Consider the following 10,856-nt stretch of genomic DNA (forward strand, 5'->3'; position numbering starts at 1 on the left):
CCCCAAACCACTCCACTACACTTGATCTATTCACTCTTAGAACCTCACTTCACAAGAAACCTCTCAACAAGAAACCATAACTTCTCTGGAACCCAAGCAACCAAAGCAGTTGCCTATCTCCCACCCACACACACGTTTAATCACTCAAACACTCGTGATAAACCACCGTGTAACACTCAGAGAATCATCAGAGAAGAAGAAACACCAGGGAAACTAAATCGCCAAAAGCAGAGAGAGAGAAGTGAGAGACAGAAGATAAGGCGGTGGAGTGGAGTGAGGGGTGTATATCATCCAAGTAAACGGGCCAGGGCAAAGCAGAAGCCCAAACAATCTGGGCCAGAATTAATCCCAGGCCCAAATAATAGTCCACCAACATAACAGCCCATTTAATCAACAGATATGAAGACTATATAAGTATACTACTCCAAAACTACTCCATCCATCCCACAAGAATATGCACTCTTTCCTTTTTAGTCCGTTCCACAAGAATATGTACTTTCCAATTTCGGAAACTCTTTTCACTCTAATGAGGTGGCACTCATTCTCCACTAACAATACTTTAATTACTTTTTCGCTTTAACTCTCTCTTATTTTTCCAATTTTGCATTAAAACCCGTACCGAGCCCAAAGTGCATATTCCTTGGGGACGGAGGGAGTATTATTTTTACATGAGCTTCGAGAGTTTTAGTGAAGCCAAAACACAAAACATGTTAAGGCGTCTTTGTTATTCATACATATATATTATACTTATTAGATTTCACAATTCTCATAGTATTTTAATGGAATTAAATAAGATGAAACAGCCTCCGATAGCACCTCGTTGGATGTATATTAAGTTTTTGTATATTCTTAATTTATTTCATAACCCTATCCATAAAATAAATAGAGCAATGCACACAACGAGGAAATATTGTCACTTAAGGAATGAAATAAAAATATTCTAGGATTGATAGTGAATTGATTAATAATCTCCTATTGCAGCGCCCGGATCGCCCAGCGCACCGCCTAGCGCGAAAATTAATTTTTTTTTTCCGAAACACTATATATACGCGCTTTGCTCGTCATTTTCATTCGCACCACTTGTTTTAACGAGTACTCTCTCTATCTTAATTTCTGTTCAAGATCAACAACGGGAAATGGATCTCAACAACGAGCCTAGTTCCGGGAGTAGCGGGTCACAAACTCCGACGATCCCTGTGGGAAGTGGATGGGGTCAGGTGCCCGGGTACTACAACATGTACCCGTGGCAGCAGATGATGCCCGGGGCCCCAATGGCGGGGAGTCCGCCGAGGGGGTTTCCGCCGATACCGGGGTGGGTACCCGGGATGCAGATGATGCCCGGGGGAGCACCGGCGACACAGTGGACTCCGGGGGTCGTACCGGCTACACAGGGGACTCCGGGGGTCGTACCGGCTACACAGGGGACTCCGGGGGGGTCCCCGGCGACGGCGGGGGATGTCTATCGCCCCAGTTTTGATTTTTCGACTGGGTCTTCGCACACATCGACCCAAACACCCTTGGGGTTTGATAGTTTCTCCTTAGATGAGTTGGGGTTTGATACTCTCGAAGCTCCGGAGACTCTAGTTCAAGGGGGGAGGGCAGTGCCGGGGCGTGGCGCCCCAAAGAAGAAGGGCAAGAAGAAGGTCGGCGAGTCGTCGCAGAGGGGTGAGGAGGAGGTACGGAGGAGGTGGACGGACGACGAGAACGTCGCGCTCAGCAAGGCGTGGGTGAGTGTTTGCGACGATCCTCTCGTTTCGAACGAGCAAAGGATCGTCAACATGTGGGGCAAGATAGCAGCAGCCTACCAGAGATTTTGCCCGGAGGGGAGGCCCCGCAACGGGGAGGATTGCCGGAAGGGCTGGAACCGAATCAGGGCGGCGGTCTCCCGATTTTCGGGTTTGTACACCAATGCACTCCGCATGATGAGCAGTGGCCAAACGGAGGATGACTGCAGGAGAATAGCGGAGAAAGCCTTCCCACTGAAGGGTTTATACAAGGACTTCACCTACTGGAACTGCTATCTTGTACTGAGCGAGTCCGAGAAGTTCCGAGTAGGTGTCGACTTTGGCTGGCCGAAGAAGCAACGACTGAACTACACCGGCGATTACAGCGGCAGCAGCGGAGGTTCCCACGACCTCCCCGAGACGACGCAGGAGTTCCCCACGCCGCGTTCGGTCGGTGGCCGACCTCGCCCGATTGGGCGCAAGCGCGCTCAGCAGGCGGCGAGAGGGAACGCCGGGGCTTCCCAGGAGGTCCAGTCGGCATCCCCCCTTGGCCAATCCACCCAGGAGCTCAAATTCTTCGCTCGCGCCCAAACGCGCGCTCAGTTGATCAAGACGATGGCCGAATGGCGGGTGGCGACGGATCCCGTGGAGAAGAGCGTGCTTCAAACCTTGCTCATGAGCCTGCAGGACGAGTTGGAGGCTATACGGAGGGAGACCGGTGGCGGCGGCAGCGGCGTAGGCGACGGAGGCGACGGCGATGGTGGCGGCGGCGATGGTGGCGACGGAGGCGACAGCGACGGAGGCGACGACGACGGAGACGAGGAGTGAATTGTCACTCTTTTTTATTAATGTATTTTTTTTTAAAATTAATGTACTTTTTTTAAATTATTGTAGTTTTTAAAATTTTAATAGTATTATTAAACTTTTCCCGTATATGTCTCGTAAATTAAATTCCGTATATTGTGTGATTGTTAATTATGTCATTTTATATAATTGTTATTAGTGATGTAGCTATTGATGTGGCTGGGCTATTTATGATGTGGCTAGGCTGTGGCTGGGCTATTTATGATGTGGCAGGAGGATTTTTAGTGCTGATGATGTGGCAGTGGCTAGGCTATGACTGAGCTATTGCTGGGCTATTCCTATTGTGGATGGCCTAAAAGAAAATGGTAGAGACGTCCCATATCAAGGTGACACTGATTTTACTATTACAAAACAAATGTGTTGATATCAATATTAGTTTCGAAAAGCATCAATCTTTCACATTCACCCCACTTAACATATGAAAGCAACCAAATGATTAATTATTGTTCAGGTGGTTTACCCCACTCCAACAATACACACATAGAAAGGACAAAAATATTCAACAAACCACCCAGAAAAAGATGGATTAAAGCCATATATTCCCATAGTCACAGTCAACAAAGGCCAGCAGACACAATATTGAAAAGTCATGAAAATAGTCTGATACACTGACCATCCAGCCTCAGTTAAAACACACACACACACACATAAACGGTACAAATGCAAATCAAGAGAGCCCTTTTGGTTTTCTTGCAGTTGCAGCCAACACATTTACAAAAACCAAGCTGGTGGAGTACAATAGAATGAGTTTACAGCAGTAAAAATCTTCCCTTTTTACCATTTACGGGATTTACAATACGTACATGGAGTGAAGGGACCTCATATTTTTTTACCTGCTGCAAATCCCACCTATTTTTGTTGGTTTCTCTCTTTTGCAATGCAACCAAACAGAGGTGCAATAAATGCCCCACATTTTTGAGCAGTTTACGTTTACCAGGTCTAACTAGACTCCCATGACATGACCACTCTTGTTTCATTAGTTTTTGGCTTCTATTCTTCCTTCTAATTTCTCATCACTCTGTCTGTAATAAAAACTAGGATCCTAACCAGCCTTCCAAAACAAGAAACACTAATAAATATGGCCTCAAAAAATAAGAAATCATGGAAATTGGAAACACCAACACACCTTCTCTTTCTCATGTGGCCCCCACTCCAAGAAAATCAATGAATGCTATGTTTCCCTTGTCATACTTCCCATTCTCATCTTCCCCACACCAATAAACATTGGCCCTATTGTTGGCTGCTGATTCAGATGCAGAAACTTCAGAGTTGGAATCCGATTGATGATCCACATTTGCACCCCCTGAATCAATCAAAGATCAAAACTTTTTCACAACAAAAACTAATAAATTAAAACCAAATTAAACATATACCATTTAGAAGATTGGTGAAGAAATGGGAGGGTTTAGCAGAGGAATGAGTAGGGATTTGGGGATTTGGGGAAGAGGGTTTCCTCCTCCTGTAAACACTGTTGTGTTCCCTGTGTTTCCTGGCCATGATCACATGCCAATGGTTCTTCACTGCGTTGTCTGTTCTGCCAGGAAACAACCTAGCAATCATCGCCCATTTGTTTCCGTACATTGTGTGCGCTGCCAGCAGCCTCTCCTCCTCCTCCTCGCTGAAAGCCCTGCGGTTGATTCTCGAATCCAACTGGTTGAACCATCTCAATCTGCAGCTTTTCCCTTCACACACACCAAATAAAATCAATCAACTCAAAATCAATCCTTGTTAATTGAATTAGCATAGGGCTCAGTTCGTAAGTAATTACCTGATCTACCGTCGAGTTTCTCAGCGATGAGGTTCCAGTTTTGGGGGCCGAATTGGGCGACCACTTCTCTCAGCCTGGCGTCTTCGTGCGGCCTCCAATGCCCCCTCGCACACACCTTCGATTTTCGCGCCATTTCTTCGAATTGGGGAATTTCCTTTTTCAGCTTCTCTGCTTCGCCGATTTGCCAAGGGTGGTAGTAGATGTTGCGCTCCATCGCAAGAAATGGAGAGATGGAGAGAGAGTTATTTATCGGAAATGGAGTGATAAATTGAAACGATGAAGAGGAAGAAACAGGGTTTTTGAGAGGAGTATATGTGTGTGTAAATATATATGTATAGATTGTATATATATGCGTGTGTTCATGCAAATCGAGAACCGCTCGTGTGGGTGGTGGTGATGGCGGTGTTGGGTTTGGGTGTGTAACTGCTCCTTTTTATTTATTTTATTATTTTTTTGATCACGGTTTTTGAGAAGGAAAAAAACAGCATCTGTTTGTCGCTATTATCAAACTCTTTTTCAAAAAGATTTCTACTTTTGAAGGAAGGAAGCCATCCGTTGTTTGTTAAACTGCGTTTTAACCTTTTAAGCACACAATTCGGCCCATCCTTTTTTTTAATTACTTTCTCCTAAATGAGTACATTAAACATGTCTTTAATCTTTTGCTATTTCTGTGTATCATTCAACGCACCGAATCCCATCGCCATTGTTTCCTTCATTTTTTAAAATATATATCGATTTTAAAGCTGAGGTTTTTGTCTATTGTTTTTACAAAAGTTTTAGAGCATCCCCATCCGTGCTCTTGCCAACGAGCACGGATATGGGCCCGAACCCACTTTTACTCCTTGCTCTTAGGCAAGAGCACAACATCCACATCCGTGCTCTTCCGCAAGGACAAGCTCAAGGGTCCCCACCATTCTATTATTCAATTTAAATAAAAACATTTCCACAAAATTAAAATGCATTAAAAATATCCGAAATACTATTACAAATTACAAAAAAAATTAAAAATTACATAATTAAAATCCTAAAAATTAAAAGTTACATAATTAAATTCATAAAAATAAAAAAACACTACTCGTGGTCGAATTTCGCCCAAAAGTCGGCGATATTTTTCACGTACAACAGCCGAGACGGGGCCTTCACAATATTAAATCGGGCTTGAAGGACCCCAAAAGCTCTTTCGACGTCTTTCCGAGCGGACTCTTGACGCTGCACAAAAAGAACCCGTCTCGGGTCTTGCGGTTGCTAAGCGTCTTCATGAAAGTCGACCACCTTGATATCATCAGCGAGATAGTAACCCATGTGGTATGCATTTCTGTTGACGGTGAAGTCGATCGCCGGTGCTACACCATTCAAAACATAATAGAGCACGTTCAAGTCATTGTTGGATCCGACAATACCAAAATATGCATGCCAAATCCATAGGCGGTAGTCGGCGACCGCTTCAAGGATAAGTGTTGGGCCGCCGCCTTTGTTGCCGCTTAAGTGTTGCCCCCTCCAAGCAGTCGGGCAATTCTTCCACCTCCAATGCTTGCAGTCAATGCTGCCAAGTATACTGGGAAAACCATGGACTATTTCGTGAAGACGAAGCAACCGTTGGCAATCATCGGTGGTGGGTGCCCGAAGGAATTCCTCACCGAAAGCTGAACGAACGCCGTCGCAAAATTTTTTAAGACAAAGGATTCCAGTTGACTCACTGACAAGCAAATACTCGTCGAAGAGGTCAGCCGTTTGCCCAGTAGCAAGTTGTCGGATGGCACACGTACACTTCTGCAACGCCGAGAGACTTTCCCGACCTGTTGCGTCTGTACTTGTTTGAAAGTATTCAACACAGGCGGACAATGTGTTGAAAATATGCATAAACAAGCGTTTTGACATGCGAAAACGGCGCCGAAAGTAATCTTCCGGAAACCGAGGCTGGTCAGAAAAATAGTCGGCAACGAGCCTTTCGTTGGCTCCCTCCCGGTCACGGTGGATGTAGCGGCGAGTTGATCTAGTTGGTCGAGGATGAGGGGCGGGGGTATTCGCGGCGACACAGGCTTCATAGGTGGCACGAAATTGTTCATAGTATTCTTGTTCTTCACGCTCCGCTTCCGCAATGAGATGGGTGAAATCCATTTGAGAGGGTTTGAGTGAGAGAGGAAGATAAAAATATGAATAAGATGAATGAGAGATGATTTGATGTGAATAATGGATGATGAATGTATGTATTTATAGATGATTTTGGAAATAAAAAATAAAAAAAATACCAGAAAAACGGTAAAAAACGGCCATATTTTTGGGAATCTGAAAATATATTTTTTCAAAATTTTTGGTATTATTTTCGATTTAAAAAAAATGAATTTCCAACGGAAATGTCGTTGGCCAATCAGGAGCCGCCACGTCAGCTGCTCGCTGGCACGAACGTGCTCTTAGCTAAGAGCAGCGCCGCGCCAGCGGCAAGAGCACAGCGGCGAGCAGACGGTGCCGCGCCGCTGGCACGGACGGACGGACGACCCGCTGCTCACCCTCCCATGCCATGTATCTCTAACTAGCTTATTTTATAATATGAGATCCTTTCCGTTATTTCCTTAAAACTTATATTATTGAGTGAATTGCATACGTATAAAACATTAAAAAGGAAAAAAAAAGAAAAGTAAAAAATAAACTAAGGAGAAAAAGAAAGAAGAAAGTAAGATAAAATACTACTAAAAAAAGAAATCTATACAAATCAACATTGAAGCATAGTAATTTGAAACAAATCACATAATATAATGTTTAAACATTAAATCGTGGAGTAGGAAGATAAAAATCTATCACAACAAAAAATATAATTAATAAAATGAAAAAGAACGAAAACATAATTAAAAAGAATAAAATTAGCCAACCAAAGAAATTGAGGAAGCCTCGAGCTCACTGAGCTTAGGCATGCACAATCCGAACCGGACCGCCGGTTCATGAACCGGAACAGGAACCGGCGCCGACGGTTTGAACCGGATGGCGGTTCGGCGGTTCAAGCGGGCCGGTTCAGGTTGAGAAATATCGCGAACCGGAACCGCCGGTTCACCTGTTCAAACCGCCGGTTCATGACATTAAAAAAATTATTATTTATAAAAATCAACTTTTATATATAAAAATCAATTTTCATAAATAAATAAATACAATAATTTCATAATAGCCCATATATATTTGTTGGGCCTATGATTCTAAGAACCATTCTTGCTTGTTTATCTTTTATAGAGACATCCTTGAATATTTTGTGTTTCATTTTCAATGTGGGACAAAATATGTTGAAATATTTTCTTGTATAACTACATGTTTAGATCATTCATTTATCTTTTTCCAATGTGGGATACAAAACTTTCTTTTGTTTTCTACTTTTCTTTATTTTTTACTACATTTTATTATTCACTAACTTTATCTTTATTTTTGTTATGATTCATTTTCTAAGACAAATTTATAGATAATAATAGAATCAAATAGAATCAAATTGTAACTTATAAGTTGTGACTTGTGACTTGTAGTCTCGTTGAAATAAACACTAAAACGAGAAGAAAAAGAAAATTGAACCGCCGAATCGGCCCGGAACCGGCGGTTTTGAACCGCCTCATGAATTGACGGTTTTTTGAACCGGAACCGCCGGGACTCTTGGTGGGCCGATTCCGGTTCATGGAAATGGTGAACCGTGAACGTTTTTGAACCGTGTGCACACCTAACTGAGCATGGTGTGGAATGGTTACATGTCGTCAAGCTTTCCTCCTATGGTAAGAGCAAAAATGGTATGCTTGAGTTTTAAATGACATAGTAAAACCCTTCACTCACTCAACTTAATCACACGTTTTTAGGCCTTTAATTATACATTTTTAATTTAATAATTTTTTAAACTAAAATACCATTAAAATTTTTCGAAAGATGAAACTTTGATGAAGTCAAATCAAATAAGTGTATGGTGTATTTTCCAAATATATTATAATTTACAAATTGAAATAAATCACAAAAGTCCTAATTTCTTACTAATAAATTTTTGTACAATAAATTTATTCAAAACTAATAAATTAAACTATATTTTCCTTTTGTCACCAATGGTTAATTATCATATTAATAAAGTAATGCCATGCATTGAATTATTTGCTACTTTCTACTAAATTTGTTAATATCTAATTGTTGTTTACATATATAATTATTTTTGTTTTATGCAGTGTAGATATTGGATTATTATAAAGTAAATTAAGATCTGTGTTTTATTAAACGATGTAAATATCCACTTATCAAGATAATTTAATTGATTTGAAATGGAAGGTAATCTAATTATTTCCCTATGTCTTCAAATTTAAATGACATAGTAAAACCTCCCACTCACTCCACTTTCCTTAATCACATGTTTTTAGGCTTTTAATTATGCATTTTTAATTTAATATAATCTTTTTAATTAAATGACAATCTTGTAAATTTCTCCAAAACTCCCTTTTATATATTATATAGATATAGATATTTGTGTATCTAAAGACTATAGGTATAGGGGGGCACTATGGTGCCACCATAGATAGGGTAACACCATACCACCAATATAGTCCGTCAGATTTGTAATCCAATGCTCAAGATTAAATTTCGCGAACAGACTACATATTGTTGTTTAGTGTATTAGGAATTGCTGTCGTGGGTATTTTAGTCATTTCATAATATTTTCAAATCAAAATTGGGAATATCCCCCAAAAATAGCGAGACTCTTCACATCCCCTCTCTCTCTCTCTCCCCCTCTCTCTACCGCCATTCCTCTCCCCCAACCATCCGCCGATTAACAATGAATAAACGCTAAATTCACAAGTTCACGCCGCCTCCGCCTCTACACCGTGATTTGGCGATTAACCCTCACTTCGACGGCGATTAACCCTCAATTCAACGGTGAACTGAAAGCAACGTTTCCGACGACGAACTTGATTTCAGAAGTTGATATGGTTTTTTTTTATTTCTGGAAATCGATTTTCAGAGATGCAGTAGTGATATGAAGGTTTTTGTATAGTCGCGAGTTCAGTTTTTTGGCAAATTTTTAATCGGTGTTTTTGGTGATTTTCGCATTCGTATAGCGATTTGCTCCATGTATTGGTATTTTTGCAATTGTATGATGATTTATTCTAGTTGTATCGCGATTTTGTTATATGGATCTGAGGTTTTTCCAAAATTTTGGTTGATGTTTTGGAAAACCTAGATGAAGCTCGGTTAAGAAACCTTACATCTAGTGATCTATCTTCTTGAAGTGATCGACTATTGTGATTTTTTTCCTATTGGATTAAGTGTTCTTGCTGATTTGCTTGGTGTTACTATTCCATTAAGTGGAGTGCCTTGATCAGGCAGCTTCTCAACGCTTGACAGTTGAGCTCTCCCTCTTGACCCAGCTGGTCGCGGTTGCTCACAGAAATCCATCACCGCCTTCGCGATGGCTTGATCATCCATCTCGCCCACTTTCATAGCGTCGTACCAGTCAGCGACTTCTTTCTCAATTTCTTCGTCTACTGCAGAGTCTGTGAATTGTCTATGTAGGAACTCCTCTTCTAGATACTCTTGCACCAGAGGCTCGACTGTGTCCACTGAGTGCACGTTCTCAATGTCCCTCGGCCTCTTCATCACTTCATCGATGTTGAACGTGAATTGTTCTCAATTGAAGTCCAGACTGATCGTCCCTTTGCGGACGTCGATTATTGTGCTGGCTGTAGACAGGAACGACATGCCCAATAAGACTCCACTAGACTCCTTCGCTGCTGGCTCTGTCATTTTGATGACGAAGAAGTCGACTGGGTACAGGATGTTTTTCACCTTCACTATCACATCTTTAAGAATTCCCTAGGGGTGAATGCAAGACCTGTCGGCTAGCTGTATCATGATGTCGGTGTCGACAAGATTAGGCTCTCCAAGCTTCTTGTATATAGAATACGACAGCACATTGATAGACGCCCCTAGATCGCACATTGGGTGTTCCACTTGAATGTCTCCAATTGAGATTGGGAGTGTGAACATCCCTGGATCGGTCTTCTTTGATGGGAGGTCACTCCGCTGGATCACTGCAGAGACATTTTCCTCTGTAACCATCCTTCCTTCTTCAATGACCCTTCCTGCCAGGTAGTCTTTGACAAATTTACTGATAGGGGGCATCTTCAATGCCGTCAGGAGTGGCACCTTGACTTCCACGTCTTTGAATAAACTGGCCACATCAATCGTGGCATCTCTCTTCCTTATAATCATGTCGCGGTAGGGGTAGGGCTTGGTCTTCTCAGTTCCATTGCCTTGACCTTCTCCCGAGGTCTCCCCGCATACTTTCGCCTTTCACTTATCTTTTCCTCCGGCGGCTTGATCAAGGGAACTGGACTCTGCTCCTTCTTCGCGTCTCAGTCCTGATGTAGATACTGGGGTACTTGCAGGTGGAGTGGGGCTTTGATATAACTTCCCTGACCTCAGGGAGACCTCGCTGATGTTCTCCCGCCCAGTAGGCTGCACCGTAGCAGAGATCTTTCCTTCATTCCCTCTCA

The 10,856-nt window shown here is 42.3% G+C and overlaps 2 protein-coding genes across 4 annotated transcripts; both read right to left on the reverse strand.

Annotated features, from left to right (window-relative positions):
* Window positions 1-3,084: 3,084 nt before the first annotated feature.
* LOC121798877 (transcription factor CSA-like) lies at window positions 3,085-4,829 on the reverse strand. 3 transcript variants are annotated; one of them, XM_042198113.1, is made up of 4 exons: window positions 4,357-4,825; window positions 3,962-4,270; window positions 3,715-3,891; window positions 3,085-3,639 (listed from the first exon to the last, which is right to left on the reverse strand). In XM_042198113.1, exons 1-3 carry the CDS (start codon window positions 4,568-4,570, stop codon window positions 3,725-3,727), a joined length of 690 nt encoding a protein of 229 aa, XP_042054047.1. In that variant the 5' UTR covers window positions 4,571-4,825; the 3' UTR covers window positions 3,085-3,639; window positions 3,715-3,724. The 3 variants fall into 3 exon arrangements, with proteins under 3 accessions (XP_042054047.1, XP_042054048.1, XP_042054046.1); XM_042198114.1 differs by having other exon boundaries at window positions 3,085-3,849; window positions 4,357-4,829; XM_042198112.1 differs by having other exon boundaries at window positions 3,085-3,891.
* A 5,344-nt stretch (window positions 4,830-10,173) lies between these two features.
* On the reverse strand, window positions 10,174-10,572 carry LOC121800968. Its single transcript, XM_042200454.1, has one exon. It carries the CDS (start codon window positions 10,570-10,572, stop codon window positions 10,174-10,176), a length of 399 nt encoding a protein of 132 aa, XP_042056388.1.
* Window positions 10,573-10,856: the final 284 nt, after the last annotated feature.

Source organism: Salvia splendens, chromosome 4, assembly GCF_004379255.2.
Source record: "Salvia splendens isolate huo1 chromosome 4, SspV2, whole genome shotgun sequence".
Classification (NCBI taxonomy): Eukaryota; Viridiplantae; Streptophyta; class Magnoliopsida; order Lamiales; family Lamiaceae; genus Salvia; species Salvia splendens.